General features: G+C 36.2%; 1 protein-coding gene across 7 annotated transcripts in view; it reads left to right on the top strand.

Moving 5' to 3' along the window:
- Positions 1-22,454, top strand: part of kirrel1a (kirre like nephrin family adhesion molecule 1a) — a 76,508-nt gene extending 54,054 nt beyond the window's left edge. Inside the window, exons 11-16 of one of the 7 annotated variants that reach the window (XR_012382350.1) lie at positions 4,456-4,672; positions 6,949-7,056; positions 9,257-9,384; positions 12,487-12,564; positions 15,395-17,709; positions 20,936-21,503. Coding sequence is in view for 4 of the 7 variants with exons in the window: in NM_001362419.1 (NP_001349348.1) it covers positions 4,456-4,672; positions 6,949-7,056; positions 9,257-9,384; positions 12,451-12,564; positions 15,395-16,018 (1,191 nt within the window). In the remaining 3 variants the exon portion in view is untranslated. Of the gene's footprint in view, positions 1-4,455; positions 4,673-6,948; positions 8,452-8,607; positions 8,991-9,256; positions 9,385-12,450; positions 12,565-15,394 lie in introns of those variants that run through there. The other 6 variants (XM_073906363.1, XM_073906362.1, NM_212868.2 and 3 more) reach the window with 6 other exon arrangements.
- The last annotated feature ends 220 nt before the right edge of the window (positions 22,455-22,674 follow it).

Raw genomic sequence — 22,674 nt, 5'->3', positions numbered from 1 at the left:
GCAAATTTCATAAAACTTTTTAAATATATATATTTTTTGAAAATGTCTTCTAAATTGAACAATTTCATAAATGATTTACATACCTATGTGTGTTGTAGGGTCAGCTCCAATATGTGAAACATACATATTTCTTGTACTCAGAGACCTCACTAAATGCAGTGATGTCTAACTTTACTGTAGGTTTCAAATGGCTGTGCAAATAGTATATAGTGCTGTCTTGAGCATTTTCTGGACGTGTCACCAAAATCAGACTGTTGCATTGCAATAAATGTACAGAGTAAACTGTTATAATGAAAACATGACAAAGCCATTTGACTATCTTGTACATAAACAATGGTGTCTGGACTTTTCATCTTTCATTGACATCAATACTTGCTTTTGAGGAATAAGCTGTCCATTTTGAGCAAGTGACACACTTTTGCAGTTATCAACTAGGTTTAGCAGTTTGTACTAATTGTTTCGAGAAATGCTTTAACTGTTGTTCAAATGTAAATAGTGTTGATAGAAATGCACCAAAGAAGAAAAACTCTATTGTTTTGAAAAATGAACTAAGTACTTTGAGCAAACTACTGGCTTTTGCAAGTAATCCATGAGGTTTTGCCTTTTGTACATGGTGTTTTGAGAAATGCGCTTACTGTTTTGCAAATGTCAATTCTGATCTGAGAAATGTACCAAAGCGACTAAGAAAAAAAATCAGAGGTATGCAGATATACAGTATATAATCATTATTGCAAATGTTTATGTGCAGGGGATATGTATATTTCAAGTTGAATTAGTGCAACAAAGTGCCTTACGCTCAGCAACAGAGCAGCTTCCAAACCAGACTGTGACACAGTTGGTCAGGATGCTCTCCATTGCGCAGCGATAGACATTCACCAAGACGGCTGATGACAGCTGGTTCTTTTTAAGTTGCCTTAAGAAAAAGAGGTGCTGGTGAGCCTTCTTGACCAGGCTGGAGGTGTTGGTGGTCCAGAACAGGTCCTTTGAGATGTGCGTCCCTAGGAACTTGAAGGATTAGACTGGCTCAACGTCCATCACATTGATGTGATTGGTATCATGTGAGCCTGTTCATCTCTTCCTTAAGTCCACAATGAACTCCTTAGTCTTAGTAGTGTTAAGAAGCAGATTATTGTCTGTATGTGTGTGTGTGTGTATGTGTGTGTGTATGTGTGAAAAGTATACAAATGTGAAATTCAGGACAAAACAAACACTTGAAAGTGTATTGTAGATATATTTTTACATTAGACATGTCTTTTTCCTCAAACATTGTAATCATTTATATTATATTGTCGGCTCACCTTTAAGCACTTTCTACAGTTTTTAATTGAACTCAGGCTAGACCTAAAGCCGGAGTAACTCTTTCTGCGGTTGGCAGTTGTGCTACAGTATATCTCAATATATGTGGTTCCCAGACGCATCTCCTCTCTGAAACATGACGAGTGAGTCTAATTTAAAATGACCTGCAGCTCTGAAGCGTCTTCAGGATGAAATGTATGAAATATGAAATATGGGAGCGGAGCAGTCATTCCTTTTAATGCTGTAGCTTTTTCAAAATGTCTTGGTTTGTGAGGTAAATGGAAGCTTACCATGAACATGTGGAGGTATGCATTTTTAAATGTTCTCACAGCTCAGCGTGAATAATGCAGCAGTTTTTTGTGTTTTTGAAAGGAGAACTGCTGCTTTCTCACCATTATCCAGCCACATGTTTCAGCACAGAAAGGCCATTTATCCCATTGGCAGCGTGAAATATGTGTTCATGCGGGAGATGCCAAGCAGATACGGTTCGGGCGCATTTTGTGCACCTGAATATGCTTTTTAAATGCTAAATATTTATAAAGGATTTCGTTTTTCACTCCTGTATGAAATGCACAGATTATGTTGTACTGCAGTGTGTTATTTTGGTCCACTTCCGTCTTGCAGAACTGGCCACTGCAAATGATGGTATTTTAGTTTTATTTCATACTCTTTACTTCTCAGCAATATGATGATATTTCAATTATTGTCCAGGTGATATTATTATTATTAGTTGTTATTTAATTCAATTTAAATTCATCTTTATTTCTATAGTGCTTTTACTATGTAGATTGTGTCAAAACAGCTTTACATAGAAGTTCTAGTAAATTGAAACTGTGTCAATCTAGTATTTAGAGTTGAAGTTCAGTTTATTATAGTTTAGTGTGGTTAATTTTCACTGCTGAAAGTCTAAACACTGAAGAGTAAATCAATCCAGGGGCGACAGTGGAGACGAACAAACTTAACTAATTGATAAAAGTGAAGGAAAAAACTTTAAGAATAACCAGTCTCAGTTGTGCAGGACTGTATGCCATTTTTCATTTTCAAAGTAAAGCTATTTAAATATATATATAGAATATATATATATATATATATATAGAATGTTATATATATAATGTTAATTTTATTTTTAGCATTATGTATTTTTAGTATTTCATGTATTTAATAATTTTTATGATTAGTTATGCATGAGTAAAAAGTGATTTTTATTTCGCTACTGATGACATTTCTTCTGAAATTAAAATAAAAAGGTTGTTATTTAGATATTTAGAGCATTGTTGTCATTCAGCATAATGACAACAGCCAACTTACCTAACCCCATTTTTCCCCCATATTTGTCTTGATTGATATATATATTATATATGTTATATATATATATATATATATATATATATATATATATATATATATATATATATATATATATATATATATATATATAACATATATAAATATGTTACCGGCAATGTGTGAAATCCCGGTATTATATAGAATGCCTAGGAAAAGTAAAAAATGTCTGATTTGTTTTAGCCAAAGTATGAAATATAATTTTTTGTAAAGATTTTGCATACTTTCCTAAGCATTCTTTACAAGTCCTAGGCATTCTATTCTAAGCCTTTTGATCATTGCGTATTTTAAAGTGGAAGGAATACGAAATAAAACATATGATGTTCTTACCGGAAAAATAATTACTGAGAAATAATTGTTACAGTATTGTCTGTAATGTGTTCATCACAACCACAATCGTCACCTCCAACATCACATATATAAATATATATACAATACAATAATATTTTTAAAATGCTTCTTGATTTAAAATAGAGAGACTTAGAGAAACTTGTTCATGCTTTTATCGGCAGCAGGGTGGATTACTGTAATGGACTTGCCTTCCAAAAAAGAAAGAAAAGTTGCAGTTCATCCAGAACGCTGCTGCCACGATACTGACCAGAACCAGAAAATCAGAGCACATCACACCTGTACTCAGCAGGGCTTAATTTTTTTTTACCTCCCCCGTCCGCTGTTCACTTTCACTTTAGTGTGCGACATGTCTCCATCCTCGGGAAAGTTGCCGGATCCGTTACCCCGATCTGTTTCAGGACCTCGCTATACAAATTAAGCACTGGTCCCCAGGTCTTTACACTGGCTCCAAGTTACATTCAGAATTGATTTTTAAGTATTATTACAGGTCTCTAAATCACTAAATGCCCTAGGACCCCAATACATTACAGATATGCTCACTGAATACAAACCCAATTGATCACTCAGATCTTTAGGATCAAATAAACTAGAAATTCCAAGGGTTCAGTAAAAGCAGGGTGAATCTGCCATTTACTGCGCCCCGCCTGCTGGAATCAGCTTCCAGAAATGAACAGATGTGCTTAGTTCCTTTAATAATCTGGGGTCGCCACAGCGGAATTAACCGCCAACTTATCCAGCAAGTTTTTACGCAGCGGATGCCCTTCCAGCATCTCTGAGAAACATACATACACACAAATTCAAACACATACACTACGGACAATTTAGCCTACCCAATTCACCTTTACCGCATGTCTTTGGACTGTGGGGGAAACCGGATCACCCGGAGAAAACCCACACGAACGCAGGGAGAACATGCAAACTCCACACAGAAACACCAACAGACCCAGCCGAGGCTCGAACAAACCTTCTTGCTGTAAAGCGACAGCACTACCTACTGCTCCCCTGTGTTGCCTTTTGGCAATGTTATGTCTAAATAATGCATTTATCATTTTAGTTTTTCAAAAATATATGTTGACTGATTTTTCTTTTTAATTTAGACTGTTGTTGTATAGACCATTTCAATGTGGCCATGTCATTGGCTCATGAACATTTTCTGCTTGTTATTAAACTAAATAACTGCAACAAGAGGCAATTCAATCATAACTTAATGTTAAAACAGCTATCATAACATTATTTATTAATATGTGGCTGTTTTTAGATTCTCGGAAGCTATAGAAACTAAAATTGTAAAACAGGAAATACTGTTGTTTTTGCTTACATCCCACAAAATGATCTATGTGTATCTTACATGTTTAAATAAATGGATGTATAAATGTGTTATTACAGCAGTCTTCCCTAACCTTAGTCTTTTGCTGATTTAGTCTATTTATTTATGAAGTGCATGTATGTGTGTGTGTTCTCCAGGTGTGGGCCTGGAAGGAGAATGTGTGGGAGAAAGAAAAGGGGACCCTGTCAGAAAGATACACCGTAGAGCAGAGCAAACCGAGCGCACAGGGCGGCGCAGTTCTGTCCACACTCACCATCAACAACATCATGGAGTCCGACTTCCAGTCCACCTACAACTGCACTGCATGGAACTCATTCGGATCTGGCACCATGATCATCTCACTGGAAGAGATGGGTGAGTAGATGCGTCTGGATACATACAGTTCACGAGGCTTCTGAATAAAAGAGACAGTGCTACATCTGTGAGCATCAAACATCTGTCTGCTCCACCTGCTCTTAAAGGGATAGTTCACCCAGAAATCTACATTTACCTACCATTTACTCACCCTCAAGTGATTCCAAACCTTTATGATGCTGCATCCCAATTCGCATACTTATACTACGTCTTAATAGTATGTACTTTTTTGGTGAAGAAGAGGTACGTACTTTTGAGTCTGTAGCTTTGGGAAACATTACTTCCTTGTTCCTCTATCAATCATCTTAACACATCATCCACTTTTCTTTTAGATTTAATTTCCTACCTTATTGGAGTTTTAGCTGTGTGATAATCTCCCACTCACGAGAAATCTCCTCAGGTCTTTAGATATTTACACATTTAGGAGTTAATGTCTAAATACCTCTGTATATAAGTTCACATTGCTGTTGCAGATTAAATATAATGTGGAAAGCGTGATTTAAATATTTTCCAGTTATCTAGATATTAAATAATAGTCATTCAAACAACTTTGCCAAAGCCTCCACTTGGCGGTTGGTCTCACACATCTACCATGTTTGTGGTTTGCAGTTTGCAGTGCTAATAGAATTCACGCTCAACACGCAGGATTTGTTTGTTTTGACACAATATTTAAAATGTGGCATCACCAAGAACCCACCCATCGCGCAACCTGCCACCTTGGAGCCTTGAGTGTCCTCTAATAAGGCCATACAGTTATATACATACATTAATTGGGTACAGGTTATATATATTGGAAAATGCTTTAATGTGTTCTAAACCACATAAATGGAAATTGCATATATATATATATATATATATATATATATATATATATATATATATATATATATATATATATGCAATTTCCATTTATGTGGATATATATATATATATTTTATATATATATTGTATATATATATATATATATATATATATATATATATATATATATATATATATATATATATATATACAATATATGTATATATATATATATATATATGTATATATATATATATATATATTGTGTGTATATATATATATATATATATATATATATAAGTTTTAAATTAAAAACTAACCTATTGTAATTTATTAGGCAAATAACAAACTGGCCACATTCAATTTTATTTGAATAATAAAAACTTAAAACATAATAATAATAAAAGAGCTTCATGATTTTTCATGATTGCTTCGCTTGAGAAAAAAAAAGTACATTTTGATTGAAAATTCATGGATAACAACAGTAGCCAAATTAGTATTCAAATAAATTTTAATATGGGCTGCTTTTGGGGCTTCACGTCTTTTTATCTGTCTTTTTTTCAATAAAAAGGTTTAAGATTTAGAATAAAGTTATTTTTAAATCTTTTTCTCCTTAAAAAAGCATGACAGTAACGAAAGATGACTTCACTGACATCCGATTGTATGTTTTCTTGCACAGCTGGATGATGGACTCATGAAAAATAATAGTTTACATTGGCCAAAACTGATTAGCTGAGGCCACATTAATGTGACAGTCAACAGACAATTTGGCTTGGTCTTAAAGCCTTTTTCGATGGGATATTTTGAATTTCTGGACTTTTGTCATTGAGGGCTGGGTCTTTTGAATCACATGAAACCCTTGAAACCCTAGCATTTATCCATGTTTAAGTCTGAAATTTAATTCCTAATGATCTTGAAAAGGTCTTAAAATGTCTTAAATTTGACTTGATGAAACCTGCAGAGACCCTGAAACATGACCAACAGCAAACTGCCAAAGATGGCAAAACTAAACCATAAAAACAAAAACTATCAAATGGAGATTACATTGAAAAGTTTTGCATTTGACTGCCTTTTTATCATATGTCGGCATATTCACACAAAGAATACTCTGGGTTTTATTCCCTGAATTAGTTTTGAAACTTAAAGACAAACTTTGTTCACTTGATGTCTTCAAAAGTTCACTGTGCTGCTGCGTCATCCTCCGAGTACAGTAGAGACTCTGCTGAAGTAAAAGAGCACAGTCTTCAATAATAAATAGCTTGAATGGAATATCCTAAATATACTTCAGCTCATGTCAGTTCAGATTAAGACTGTCCTCTTTATTTAATGTACAGTATGGAGGTACAGTTATACTGATACAGTGCAGTTCTTTCTGTCTTGTCTGTTCTAATGAAGGTAAAAACATCAGAAGCTAAAAATGAATAAAATACATTGTGGGGCTTATCCTTTTTCTCTTTTTTGTTTCTTTGCCACAGAAATAGTGCCGGTTGGGATCATTGCAGGGGGAACCGTTGGCTGTTCGATTCTGCTTCTCCTGTGCTTATTGGCTTTAGTGCTGTTTTTGTATCGACAGCGTAAAGGAAGTGAGTTTTCAAACTTTAATACTTATGAAGTATTAGTAAATGTTTCATCATAAACAACTTTTTGTGATGGGCATAATTTGAAATAAAAGTCGTATTTTCACCAAGACTTATTTGTTTGGTTAAAAATACAGTAACACAGTATTATTGTGAAATATTATTGTAATTTTTCTGCCTTAGTATATTTAAAAATTATAGTTTGTAGTTTACCAAAGAATAATAATAAATCAATTTAGAGAAATTTAAGGACCTTAAAAAGTATTAAAAAGTCTTAAAAGCTATTTTGCTAGGTATTAAATTTTATATCATTTTTGATTATGTAATGTATGGTTATATGCTAAAGTTTGCCTGGATTAAATCTGCTGGATGCCGTGTAGTTTATGAAATCAATAAAATCCTGCTAGATTTGAAATCATGCTGGTTTGTTTACTGCAGTAACCAAGGCAACACCATTATTTCTGCAGTTCTATAGGCGCCAGCCTGCTGAATTAGCTTGATTTAATCATTTTTTATTTAGTGTATGAATAATGTTTTAGTTTTGAATTAGTTTCTTACATTAATATTTAGTAAATATACTGTAAGATAAAATCTTGCCAGTGTTTCAGGTAGTAAAGTGGTTAATAGGTCTTTAAATGTATGGCAAGTGTCTTTAAAAAAGTTCTAAAAGGTATTGAATTTCAGACTCTAATTCCTTTATATACTCTGATTATGGGTAATGTAGTTTATAGGGGGAAAAGTCACTATTAAACATGATTTAAAATTAGGTTTTAGTTAAGTTTAATCATTAAGAACAGATTTTCTTTTAATGTCAATTTCAATTGAAACATCACTGCAGATCAAAAGCATTAATTTCTCTTAAAAGATGCTTCTTTTTTTGGGGTAGGATTAATGATTTGATAATTGAGTCAAAAAATATTGTAAATCATCTGGGATCTAGATAATACTTTATCAGGAGATGTTATGTCAAGAAAGGTTTTTATGAAGATATGTGGAAGAATTAGGTTCTTAGCAAAGCAAGCTGTTCTATTGGATTCTTATTCTATAAGATTATTGGCAGAAGCTTTGATTCAGCCCCATTTTGATATAGTAGCTGCTCATTGAGTATGAAGGAAATGTTTGCAAAAGGCACAAAATGAATTAGTACGAATAATTTTAAAAAATCACCCCAGAGCGCATTTGCACAGTTTTTATAGAATTAGGTATGTTAACTGTCAATAAAAGAGTGTTTTTTTTTAACTGGGAATAATATGTAAAATCTTTTATAATGTGGTTCCTAGTCATTTGGTGAGCTGTTTTCAAAAGGTGAGGCAACAGCATTCATATAGTACTACTAGGGGTTGGGATTTTAATATTTGTTTATTTAAACTTAAAAGTGTAGTTTAGGGGTCACCAATCTTGGTCCTGGAGGGCCGGTGTCTCTGCAGGGTTTAGCTCTAACTTGCCTCAACACACCTGCCTGGATGTTTCAAGTATACCTAGTAAGACCTTGATTAGCTTGTTCAGGTGTGTTCGATTAGGGTTGGAGCTAAAATCTGCAAGACACCGGCCCTCCAGGAACAAGTTTGGTGACCACTGGTGTAGTTGGAAAAAAATGTTTTACACCAATGCAGTGATGTGGAACAAATTGCCAAAAAAACCAATCAAGGAAATAAAAGAATATGGTTCAAGAATGTGGTTTGCATGGTGGATGATAATGCTATTTAAAATAGAGTTGTATTGTGAATAATTTTGTTCCTGTATTAAAATGTGAAGGTACTGTTTGTTTTACGCATTAACTTTACTTTTCAGCCATACTTTGTTTAACGAGGACCACAATGGAAACAACCCCGGGGCTTTATTGTAATTTATCCTCGACGGTTTTATTTCAAAATGTATGGAATACTTGTATTTTTGTACAGTTTGTTTAAAATCTGTCAAATAAAAATTATATTTAATTCAAATAAAAAGAATATGACCAAACTTTTAAATTATAGTATTTAATGAACTGCACTATCTAAAAAGTATATTATAATATAATAATAATCTAATTACACTAACATGTAAGCCTGTTTTTCAGAAAGCAGAAGCAAAGGTCTCTTTAAAGACTCACAAAACCCTAGGGCAATCAGCCATATTTAAAAGCATCAATAATAGCAACGGAGACGTCAAAAAGCATGTTGACTGCGGCGATGAATCAGATGTTTACTTTAATGTTTATTTCCAGGTCGTCGCGGGGTCACGCTCGGCAAGCCAGATATCAAAGTCGAGACGATAAACAAAGAGAGCCACAGCCTGGAGGAAGATTCAGGCAGCGTCTCCACAGCCACGCGCATGGTGAAGGCCATGTACTCGGTGAGTATTTCTGACAACACACCGCAGACAGTAACCAAAGGAGGCAGAGGGACTGAGAGAATGCGGAGTGTTTAATGTCAAACATAACAGTTGAATTATTTATTACGAGTAGCTGCTTCATGTAAGATATTTCTTACCCTGAAATAAGAATTTCATTTTTAAAAAGAGTTAGTGCTGCATTAATGATTTTTTTCCTTAATAGATTGAAAGCATTTTTACCATTTAATCTATTATTTTAATAGCTTCATGTGAAAGTTTAATTATTTTTCAAATATTTCCCATTTGCTGTTTAATAGATCAAGAAAGATTGTACAGTATTTTCTGTTATATATGTTTTCATCTGGAGAAAGTATTATTTCTTGTATTTTGCTAGAATAAAAGTAGTTTTAAATTTACAATAATTTTAAGGTCAAAATTATTAGCAAAACACTGTAGTCCATTTTGTCCACCTAGTTAACCTAATTATCCTAGTTTAGCATTTAAATTGCACTTTAAGCTGAATACTAGTACTTTGCTAAATAACTAGTAAAATATTGTGTACTGTCATCAAGTCAAAGACAAAATAAATAAGTTATTACAAATGAATAAAATTAAATTCATTCATTCATTTTCCTTCGGCTTAGTCATCAGGGGTCGCCACAGCAGAATGAACCGCCAACTTATCCAGCATATAAATACACAGCGGATGTCCTTACAGCTGCAATTCAGTACTGGGAAGCACCTATTCACACTCATACACTACGGCCAATTTAGTTTACTCAATTCACCTATAGCGCATGTCTTTACACTGTGGGGGAAACTGGAGCACCAAGAGGAAACCCACGGCAACATGGGGAGAACATGCAAACTCCCCACAGAAATGCCAACTGACCCAGCCGGGACATGAACCAGTGACCTTCTTGCTGTAAGGTGACACTGCTAACCACTGAGCCACTATACTGCCTGGTTAATAAAAATATTATGTGCATAAATTAAACAGCAGTTGCAAAATATTTAAACAGTATTAAAATTTCACAGCCTAATTCTGCCTTCGACAGAAAGGCAGTTCTTATAATATTCATATTCTAAATTTTTTATATTACATTCTTAAAAACACTGAGCTAAATGTAGAGCAGGCTCTGGCTAAATATAGTAAGTGAATAAATGGCTAACCAGCAGGGTTGACAGTTTTTATAACCACAGTGGTTAATTTGAATCATTTAGAGTTTACAGTAAATAATGCCTTGTTTATAGTTTTTTCAATGAATTAAATTAGTCTGAATTAGTTCATTTAGATAATTACAACATCCTTGCACCACTCTGTTTCTGTCTCTGTTATACAGTTTTTCTCAGTGGCTTTGGTGCATTTTCTCACAACACTATTTACATTTGCACAACAGTTAATGCATTTCTCAAAACAATTAGAACAAACTGCAGTTGATAACCTGTAAAAGTGTGTCACTTGCTCAAAATGGAGAGCTCATCCCTCTAAATCAAGTATTGATATCAATGAAAGTGTCAGTGTCATCAAGATGAAAAGTCCAGACACCATTGTTTATGTACAAGATAGCCAAATGGCTTTGTCATGTTTTTATTATGACAGTTTACTCTGTACATTTATTCCAATGCAAAAAGTCAGATTTTGGTGACACTTCCTGAAAATGCTCCAGACAGCAGTATATACTATCTGCACAGCCATATGAAAACTACAGTAAAAGTTAGACATCACTGCATTTAGTGAGGTCTCTGAGTACAAGACACTGAATATGTATGTTTCACATTTTTACTACATTTGCTCTTTACAATTCTAATTTATTCACAGCATTGTGCAAAAGAATAAACACACCCTTATTTACAACAAGCATAAACTTCCTTTGGGTAGACCTGTGCACAACAGTAAACAATACTGCAGTACATATTGGAGCTGACCCTACAACACACATAGGTATATAAATCATTCATCAAATTGGTCAATTTAGAAGAAATTTTCAGGAAGAAAAAAAAAATATTTTAAAAGTTTTATAAAATTTACATTTCACAGATTTTGACAACTAGTTGAACATTTTTGTATGTAATGACTCAAGTAATGAAATGAGGACTATTCGTTTTCTTTGGAATGACTACTTAGCATTCATAAGTGTAGTTAATGTTGACTGACATGACATAAGCAAATGATAATGTTATAAAACAGCAGAGAGTTGTATGAAAGTAATTGATGCACGTCCAAAAGCATTTGGAATTTGTTTTAAGGAATGAGAAACTGCTACTATGATGTACACAAATGACTAATTGTTTAGAGAAATGCATCAACTGTCGTGCAAATGTAAGTAGCGTTGTGAGAAATGCAGCAAAGCCACGAAGAAAAAAAACGGTATTATAAAATGGTGGTTCATTCCACTGTAGCGACCCCTGATGAATAATTGTAAAAGCGCTATACAAATACAGGTGAATTGAATTGAAAAACTAAGCTGAAGAAAAATGACAATGAATAATATAATACTATACATATTATAATACTATATATATTATAATTAGTACTTGCAGATTAATTAACTTCTGTAAAATAAATACACAGCTCAATGAATGCTGCATTTAGAGGTTTTTGCAGCAAAACCTTCAATTCATCTTGATTTAATGTTGTGTCTTTTGGTGATTGTGCATTGTTTTGTGAATCTTATAAAAGTTCAACAACATCACTGACAATAATGTAATTAATGTATTTAAATCTAATCAGTTCTCATCCAGTATAATTGACCCCAAGATTTGCTCTATATGAATAAACTGTCCCTAAAACGTAACTTCACTCCCACTCCTCCAGCTCAACAATTGCTTTCACTCACTTTAACCCATAAAAGACAATTCTAGCCTTTCTAACTTTTTGTTTTCACAAACAAATGACTAACTATCCTCCAATGTATTTCCTCTTAAATAACATTTCCAAAGCTGAAATTAATCCTGTTTCTCTCTCGACCTCCCTCTCTTCCTTTATATCTTCCTTCTCCTCCTCTTATCTCCTGTTGGTTTTCTCCCCTCTTCCGTTGCATCTCTCTCCCCCTCTTGGTTGCTCTCTTGTCGTTTATGGTTTAGTTTTTACCTTCTGTGACCCTCTCTCCCTCCTCCCAGCCTTTTAAAGATGACATTGACCTCAAACAGGAGTTACGCAGTGACACGCTGGACACGCGCCAGGACTACGAGCTCAAGGTGAACACACACACACACACCGTAATACAAGTGATAGATGACTTGTGCTTCGTTTTACAAAAGCATACAGCTTCTCTAGACTTAAACAGACTTCAGGTTTCATGTGTAAATGCTTTTTTCATAGAGAAATTCATTTAAATTGCTAATTTTTGTTATAGAGCATCTGCACAGAAACAAAAGATGCATTATATTATGTCGATTGCTTGTTAAATTGTTTTTCAATGCCAGTATTATGCATTATAAAAGGTCATATTTTGGTTTTGGGGGTCTCCAACAACAGGCTGATATGCATGCAAGGTCAAAAAACACTTTCATTGTCTTTTAATATGTGTTTATTTTTTATTGAATTATCCCTATGATTCCCCTATGATTTGTTCAGTGATTCATTTGTTCCCAAACCAATCCTTGGTTTGGGAACAAATGCAGAGAGCAGAGAGCTAGCCGGCAGCCACCCACGTAAGCTAAGCAGGGCTGTACCCGGTCAGTACCTGGATGGGAAAGCTAGATTGCTGCCGGAAGTGGTGTTAGTGAGGCCAGCAGGGGGCGCCCAACCTGTGGTCTGTGTGGGTCCTAATGCCCCAGTATAGTGACGGGGACTCTATACTGCTCAGTGAGCGCCGTCTTTTGGATGAGACGTTAAACCGTGGTCCCGACTCTCTATAATTGTTAAAAATTCAAGGATGTCCTTCGAAAACAGTAGCGGTTTAACCCCGGCATCCTGGACAATTCTACCCACTGGCATTTGTCCATCATGGCCTCCTAACCCTTCCCATATCATAATTTATCTTTATCACTTCATCACTCATCACTCTGTCTCCTCTCCACCAATCAGCTGGTGTGTGTGTGTGCGGCCTTGCGCAAAATGGCTGCCGTCGCATCATCCAGGTGGATGCTGCGCACTGTTGGTGGATGAGGAGATCCCCCCCCATTGTGTAAATTGCTTTGAGTGCCCAGAAAAGAGCTTAATAAGTGTAAGGAATTATTATTATTATTATTATTATTATTATTACTACTACTTCCGGTGAGATTCTGAAGTACGCATCACATGCACGATGCGCTATCCCATGCTGCCCCGCGAGAGAATTCATGAATGGGAGTGAAGCGACGCAACTGGCGCAGGTAGGTCACATGACCATGACAAAATGGCAGAGTTAGCTCGTCCGAATTCCATTCATACTTTTCACATTCATACTGCATAGAACGGACTTTTCTAACGGCCGAGTAGTATGTTTAAATTCAAATGCAGTACCTACTGAGTAGTAGGCGGTTTTGGAAGCAGCCAGAATATTTGTCGCAATGTTGCATTTATGTGCCAAACCGCGAGAGAACTAGAGCAACTAGGCCCGAGTGAAGCTTCACGAAGCAGACTTCATGAAATTAGCGTGGCTTCACTTGTACCGTCGGTATTGATCTCACCTTGGTCAAGTACAAACAGCAACACGGAGAAAACTGACAAAATTGAAAGAGAACTGTTGAGCTTTATGAGAATGCAGATCAAATGTTTAGAACACGATTCCACTTGACTGAGAATGACGTGGATCTTCTTATAAGTGCTGAAGAGTTTAAGATAGATTGGCAAGTGCTCACAGGCCTTAAGTGGCTCCAACATTATATACTGTATGTACAACACTAGTCAAAAGTTTGTGGTCAGTAGGATTTTTAAATGTTTTTAAATAAGCTTCTCCTGCTCACCAAGGCTGCATTTATTTAATCAAAAATACAGTACAAATTGTGAAATTTTATTGCAACATAAAATAAATGCTCAAAACTAGTTTATAATTTAATTTAATCATTTATTCCAGTAATTTTAAAGATGAATTTTCAGTTTCATTACTCCAGTCTTCAGTCTAATGATGCTTCAGAAATCACTCTAATATTAATTGATTTATTTATTATTTTTATTACTGTTATTAATATTATTATTATGAATGGTAAAAGTAATAAAAGCAATAATGACTGGAGAAATAATTTCATTTGAAACTACATTCAATAAGAAAGCAGTTATTTAAAATTGAAATAATTATAAATAAATTCTCATTACCCTACATTCTATTTGCTCAAGCCCAGCTGAAAACAACAGTAAACAACAACAATAGAAACAATCAAGGGAACCCATATTACCACACATAGCCAAAATGACTAATTTGAACATTCACATGTTTGTTAATCCAATGGTTTTCAAAAGTATGTACATGCCACCTTTTCTTTGTTTTGTGTTTAGCCAGTTTCTTGAATTTTTCTCCATTTATGAGGAATAATGTTTGGAAAAAAGATATAATTATTATAAAACAGAGACATTTTTGATGTTCTGATAGCAATTCCTATTTAGATCACTTCCTGCCCTACATCTGAATTTCACACGTCATTAATGACGTCTTCTAAAAGCAACCTATAGTGTTTTGTTTTTCTCATAGCTCTGCCAGTGAGAGTAGGAGAGCTCAAATGAGTGAAATGAAAAGCAAATAAGAAGCATCTTTAAAGGGGGCGGGGCATGTCAGATACTAGAGAGCATTTGATTGGTCAAGATTTGATTAGAATTTATGAGAAGTATGAAGTGACATGAAGAAAATATTTTTGATCCATTTAGGCGGAATTGACAAACTGCAAGATTTGGATGTTTATACCAGTTTTATATATTCTAAAGAAAATGTTCACTGTTTTGGATCACACTAGCTTATATATATATCCTTAAAATGATTCATTCTCCTACTAACATCTGAAAAACTTTGTTTTAATTTCGTGGGACCTTTAAAGACAGCACAAAAATGCACATAAAGAGCTCATAAATGACTGAAAGAGTAGCACTAAATATCCTATCATCATTTTTCAGGACCCAACTAACGGCTACTACAACGTGCGAGCTTCCACCCATGACGAGGGACGTCCTGCTTCCCGATCCATGCACTACTCAGACTACCGCACCTCCAGTCAGCCAGGGGGTGCCGCAGCCGTGGTCAGCAGCAGCTCCGGGCCTCCTCCTGGGGCCACGGCGGGACCGGGAACACCAAGCAGCCTGGCTCCAGGTTCACGAGCGGGCTGCTACGACCCCCGGCCTCCCTCGAGACTCTCACACAACAGCTACGCCCAGTTCAACACGTTCACCCGCGCAGGACAGTCCCAGCAGCCTCCGCCTGGCTCCGGCCCACAGACTAGCGACTTCCCCGCTGAATGCAGCCTGTTGGACTCTTCCGGTCAGCTCGGCTATGAAAATTACGGCTATCCCTCACATTATCCCACGTTTCGGATGGGATTTGCTCCCCCCAGCCTCGCCCCATTAGAAGGAGGGCCAGCGTATGAGATGTACGGCGTGGGGCCGAGCGTTGGAGCCGGAGGAGGAGCCGGGACCCCAGAAACTGGACTTGGGAAATACGGCAGTTCCACACGGTTCTCCTACACTTCCCAGCATTCCGATTACTCCCACCGTCACACACAGAGGATGCAGACACACGTCTAAAAGAGAAACGGCATGTTTACGTAACATAAGTTGCGCTGTTATGCCCATATCGGCCATATAAGTACACACACTCATACAGATACACGGGGTGAAGATGATGAACAAACAGAAGCTCAGACTGAAAAAATGGGCCGTGATTGGGGAATGGGATGCAGGGCAGGAGCGTCTAAGCATTTATTTCTCAGCTGCTTGAGCTGAAAGCGAAAGTCACAATCAAGGAAGACTGGGGTCTAGAACAGATCTAAGATCTTGATAGCATTCAGTGAATTCTGAAGGCTTTGAATGAGCTGGAGTATAAAGGTAATTCCTGAGAAATGAAGGGTCTCTGACAGAGATGGACGTATGAGATCCATGTTTGAATTCTCTTCAATGGCTTCTCCAGCTTCTCTCCTTACACCTAATGTAGTTTAAAATGACATGCATTGCACAATTCACAGCGGGGTCCAAAAGTCTGAAACCATCAAAAGTCTTTTCTATTTACCAAGTTTTTTATATTGACTGACTGTTCCCAGCGAGCATTTTTTGTTTTTAAAAGATGTCTAATAGATGCCTAATAGATGTCTAAACATAGTCGTCTTGGCTAAAACCAGGCTAAATTTGGGCTGTCATTGAAAATCGTCTCAGAATAAGCCAAAACTAGACTAGTCATCAAATAGACAGAAATGAATGACTACACATATGAAGTCTGTCTAATCTAAATGTGAATGTTGATCTTGTAAACTTTTGAAACTCAAATCATGATGAATACTTTGGATCATGGCTTCAGAGTTCCATATGATCGTTTTTGGTGTATTGCCATATTAAAATATGGTAGAATATTTTCTCATATTTGAATCCATAACAGCAGTGGTTCTTAACCAGGAGGTCTCAGCAAACTCCCAAGGGCTTCAATATGTCTTCCTTATTTAAAACTAAACAAAACAACATTAAAAAACATCTAAATTCAAGATATTTCCTATTAATTTACCCCTTCAACAACAACAACAACTTCTTTTGTGAAGTACCAGGGTAGCCTAATTTCACACAATTTCATGTAAATATAATCTCCATCAATTACTGAGTCAATTACTTAGTTATTTTTATAAGTAGTATATAATTTTCTAGGAAATTGTGAGTAAAACATATTTTTTATATTCTTATCCAGGAATTCACGAAAATGAACTAAGATGTTGTGAAAATGTTGGAATGGGGCTAGAGTTATGTATTACCACTGCATTAAACAAATACTGCACCATAATTAGTTGGTGAAAGCATTAAATGAATTTCAAGAAGTATTAAATCTGAACACTCAGATTATAAAAATGGACAATTATTAATCTACACTCCCGAGAAAAACATTTGCAAATGAACAGAAAACCTACTGACAGCTTGTTAGGCAACTTTTTCTCCTGTTTACATGATCAGCCCAGACAAGATCATTTCAGACTAATGCAAATGTCTTTTTTTTGCTGCTGAAGTATTACATATTCAATATCAAAAGTTGTGGAAGCAGATACCAAGGTGCAATAATGCAATTCAAAAGCATAAATAAATTACTAACAACCTTATACATGCTATTTCTGTTAAACAGTCAAAAACCATTTTGGTGTATACATTAGAAAAAAGACTTTCAGACCCCACTGTAGACAAAAATGTGACAAAATATCAAACATTTTAAGTACTATTTTCCATACTTTCTCAAACAAAAGTCTGCATTGGACAAAAGAGCACACAATACTCATATTCAATCACCAAAGTGGCAGATAAATGATTTTTATTACTTTGTATGTAAATCAGCATCTACCTAGCTATCCAGTTTGCTGAGCTACCTCTATAAACAGGTTACTAGCCTTCAGCGCAGCAACTTACTCCAATCACGTTTTCAGGGCAGAAACGTCCGACTTCATTGAAAAAGCACTTTTAAGCATTTGCAATAAAACACATCACCCTTTAAATTGAAGGAGAGCAGTTGATGAAGCCACTGAATTGGTTTCAGACATGGCCAGAGACAGCCATTTAGTTCACTATCGTACAAACATTCAGAACCATGGAATATATATATATATATAAATATATGAATCTATATACATATTCATATACAGGAATGCCCCACTCTTTTCCATGGTGCTTTTGTAGTGGGGTCATTGTTTGCACTGCATTCCAGTATTCTAGCTTAGATTACCCTCATAATCGATATGTAATCTCTCATTTGCACACTAGGCTAGAGCGTTCTCTTTCTATGTTTTGAATATTAGCGAAAATCTTCTTTTTTTTTGTCATATTTCTGTAAGTGATTCTGGACCAAAGGTTCAACGTTAGAGTATCAGTCTTTATTTGGGTGATATTCACCTCAATGAACAAAATATGCAGATTTGTTTGTTATCGTTGTTTGCGAATTTTTGCGAAGTTTTTTTTCTTCTGAGGGTTGGAAACAGCAGAGAAGGTCTCAAACTGATCCAGCCTTAGGTATCCAAACTCACCCTTACTGATCTAAGATCAGGCTGCTATCACATTCGTCTTAAAGATTACAGAGATCAAATTGGAACTCATTTAAAGGAATAGCTCTCCAAAAATGAAGATTTTCTGTTTATTTATTCACCTGCTGGTCTTTGAAGATGTAGGTGACTTGTTTCTTCTGTAGTATTTTCGCCAAAACTGCTTCTTGGTGATTCAAATACAAGTCTACAGCTACTGGCACATTTAGAGTCAAAAATAGACATACAGGCTACCTAGAATTATTACCCACGGCTTCTGCTGATACCTTAGTCGCATTGTCAGGCCAGTGCGAGCCAGGGCTTTCATCAGGCTGGGCCAGTACCCTGGGAGCTTGAGGAATAAAGCCGAAATCACATTGCTTTTCTACTATCGGGCAAATAGCTCGCTGCGTGTCACAAAAAAACTGCCCGAATTATGCCCCCCCCCCCCCCCATCCAACGCCACACAACTCGCCCAGTTCAGCTGGAAGAAAAAACTCAAATTAGGATCACAGCATAACCTCGCATCATTACGAGAGCTGCAGGGTCTTAAAGAAATAGTTAACCCAAAAATGGTAAATCTCATCTTTTATTCACCTATTTGAGTTAGTTTCTTCTGGTGAATACAAGGAGCTATTTTGAAGAATGCTGATACTGTAGCTGGCACCCACTGACTTCCATAATATATGTTATTTCCTACTATGGAAGTCAATGCATGCCAGGCACCAGGATTCTTCAAGATGTCTTGTTTGTGTCCACATGAGGGAGAGTAAATGATGAGGTAATTTTTATTTTGGGTGAGGTAACTCTTTGAGAAGCGAAATGATCTACCTGTGCAAGAGTAAAACCTCTGAGTACATGCTGTTTGTTAAGTAATGCACAATTATGTTGTGTAGGGCCCTATAATTTCCTCCTTATGGAAAACTCGTATAGAATCCAGTTAAAGAATAACTTGCCAAATTTTGAGTGAATATTTAATAAGTGATGCACTGGGCCCCAACTCAGAGGACTCTAGTTGTGTTGTGCATCAAAACTGAACTTTTGCTTATCTTGTATGTTGCAGACTTAAATAAAAAGTAACCCAGCGGGCACCCTGATGTCAAAATGATATGAAATTGAAATCAAGCATGATGTCAAAAAAATATTTAGGAAAATTCGAATCATTTGATGTTAAAACCTTGACGTCTATTTGACATCCACACATTGATACCCTATTGACCACCTAAGAAATGAAGCAAAAAGGCATTATGAGAAAAGATTTATTCATCTGAAAGCTTCAATTTTTTTTTTTAATTTTCACTGGTATATCTCTAAAATGCATGTACTGTAAGCTACCTTGATATTAAAATGACATCAAATTGACATTTATAAATATTGGCATCAAAAACAGGTCAAAAACAAGGCAGTCCTGTAACTGATTTTTGACATGTTTTTTAGCGCAAATGTTAGATGTGAATTTGATGTCATTTTCACATCAAGGTAGTCACTTGACATCAATTCCATTTTCATTTTTAATGTGTTTTTTGATATGTTTTACATGTCATTTTGACATCAAGGTCCCTTCTGGGAATATTTTATTCCAATGTGCAATCTCATTGGAAAACATTGACTTTACAAACACCCAAAACGCATTATACTTCATTATGTAACAGGAAGTCTTCATTACAGACTTTTTTTTTAAAATCTTGTATATGTTTTTATTTTATTCTAAAAGTGTTAACAGACATTGACTTCCATTATATGAATCACTAAACACTGATTTATACCTCTGCATCAAGCGAACACGTATGGTTTGGTGCAGCCTTTGCGCGGTCGCATAGCGCAAGCTCTGTGATTGGTCAGCTTGGTAGCTGTGACCAGTGTGGGCGGGGCCGAGAGTTGCGTGAACCCGTTGGAGCGAGTGTTTACAAGTGTTTTGTCCTGTGAAGGAGATCCTAATGGAAACTGTTGTTGTTTTATTAAAGTTGTTGCTTGTCCACTGGCTCCCGCCTCTAAATGAGCACGTTTTAGCTACTTGTAGTGTTCATAAAAAGCAAAACCCCCATGAAAAAACTCGACAAAGACAAACATAAACACCTACTGCCAGCTAGCATTTTGTAAGTGCTATTGCAGAGTACCACAAACAGCACGCAGAAGTATAAACGCACAACTAGACGCAAGGCAGGCACCGTGGGTCACGACGATCACTTGACGCAGAAAAATATAAACCAGCCTTAAAGACCACAGTTTCAGCTGAAGGCTGATTTATACTTCTGCATCAAGTGATCATCGTGACCCACGGTGCCTGCCTTGTGCCTAGTCGCAGTTATACTTCTGCGTGCTGTTTGTGTTACTCTGCAAAAGCACTTACAAAATGCTAGCTGGCAGTAGGTGTTTATGTTCGTCTGTGTCGAGTTTCTTCACGGGGGTTTTGCTTTTCCTGAACGCTACAAGTAGCTAAAACGTGCTCATTTAGAGGCGGGAGCCAGTGGACATGCAACAACTTTAATCATTAGGTAAACATAAAACAACAGTTTCCATCTGGAGCTCCTTCACGGGACTTGCCACTTGTAAGCACTCGCTCCATCGGGTTCGCGGCTCTTAGCACCGCCCACACTCATCACAGCAACCAAACCGACCAATCATAGAGTTTGCGCTACACGTCAATACGACATGTAGTTCAACTTTTGAGAGGTGTGCATCAGCGTGAGCCACGGCGAGGGGTATCCGACCGCATTGAAGGCCATGTCCGAGCATACACGTGCGCTTCACGCAGAAATATAAATCAGCCTTAAAACTCTTCTTTAATATTCTACTAAAAAAAAAGGGCACCTACATCTTACTTGTCCTACAGGTGAGTAAATCAAAATGAGAATTTTAGATGAGCTATTTCTTTAAGGTCTGAAGTGGTTTTATAAACATCTCGAAAACACTATTACGGACTTTGATGTGTAGTTGGAGATCGGAGAGTCTTTCACTCACTTATTCACACAGACACACACCTGATATTTGTGCCAAACACAGACGACTAACTTGAAGTATTTTACACCAATTTTGAAAAAAAAAAAAAAAAAACTACCTTTCGGAGACCAGAAACGGTCTTTGGCTTTGAGACAAAAGCAAACAAACTGTCTTCAACGGGGTTTGAAGGATGGCGTTATCAAAGCAATGAGAAACCTGAGGATGAAGACAATCCCTCGGAACAGCGAGACACTCGTTTTGGTCTTCGTCCACATTTCCAACGAGCCCTGTAAATACTTTCCCATGTGTAATTCCGACTTCAAGTATTATTTTACAACATCCAATGTGATGCACTCTTTAAATGCAGTATTGTTCTGTTTTTCAATTGCGTGAAGAAAGTAAGCGATGGTACAGTACTTACGAAGAGTACGAGCTGGTACGATGCTATTAAAAGCGTTCGGGAAAACACCTTGATGACCTACTTGAGCTGCCAATCACTCATCCTTTATCTCGATGGCGGGGGACCATTTTGTTGGACAGTATTTGCATTCCCCTTTTGCCGTCTACGAACTTGAAGCTCCACAAAGTCAAGAAGAAGGAACATATGAAGGAGTGAACAAACTAAAGAGTGGCCTTAGGAAAACATGACTTTTATATTCCCTCACTTTATAAAGCGGCTTAAGGCCAGAGGAGTGTGTGTAGACAACGGTATGCTTGTGTTTTTGTGCGTGCGACTGAGCGTGAGTGTGAGGATATGAAAATCTTTATGTAATCCGTTCATTTACTTCTCTCACGTTCCTGCTCCAATACTTTTTCTTCTGCTGGTAGGAGTGTATCCTGTATAATTGTGTCTTAGAAGATAAACGTTGACCTTACTGTACTGTTTCTTGGTAGCTGAAAAAACAATGTTTGACAGATGTACAACAAAAAAGTTATTGACTTTTTTTTTATTTCTCATTGATTTTTTTCCAATATTTTTTAAAAATGTTACGTAATTATTTTTTCACAGTATATCAGAAATAAAAGCACTGTTTTTCTAAGAATCAGTGACGTATTGAATGTGTGACTGATACTTTGCATGTACACTACCTGATAAAAGTTTTAAAAGTCGAGTATTCAAGCAAATAATAACTTGACTTCTAGTTGATCATTTGGTATCAGAAGTGGCTTAATTGAAAGGCAAAGGCCTCTAGATTACGCTTATTTTATCAAAATAAAATATAATCATGCCTTGATTTTTAATTCTTTAATTAGGACGGTAAG

This window comes from Danio rerio, chromosome 7 (genome assembly GCF_049306965.1).
Source record: "Danio rerio strain Tuebingen ecotype United States chromosome 7, GRCz12tu, whole genome shotgun sequence".
Lineage (NCBI taxonomy): Eukaryota > Metazoa > Chordata > Actinopteri > Cypriniformes > Danionidae > Danio > Danio rerio.
Note: the sequence above shows the minus strand (reverse complement) of the source record. Positions and strands in the feature narration are given on the sequence as shown.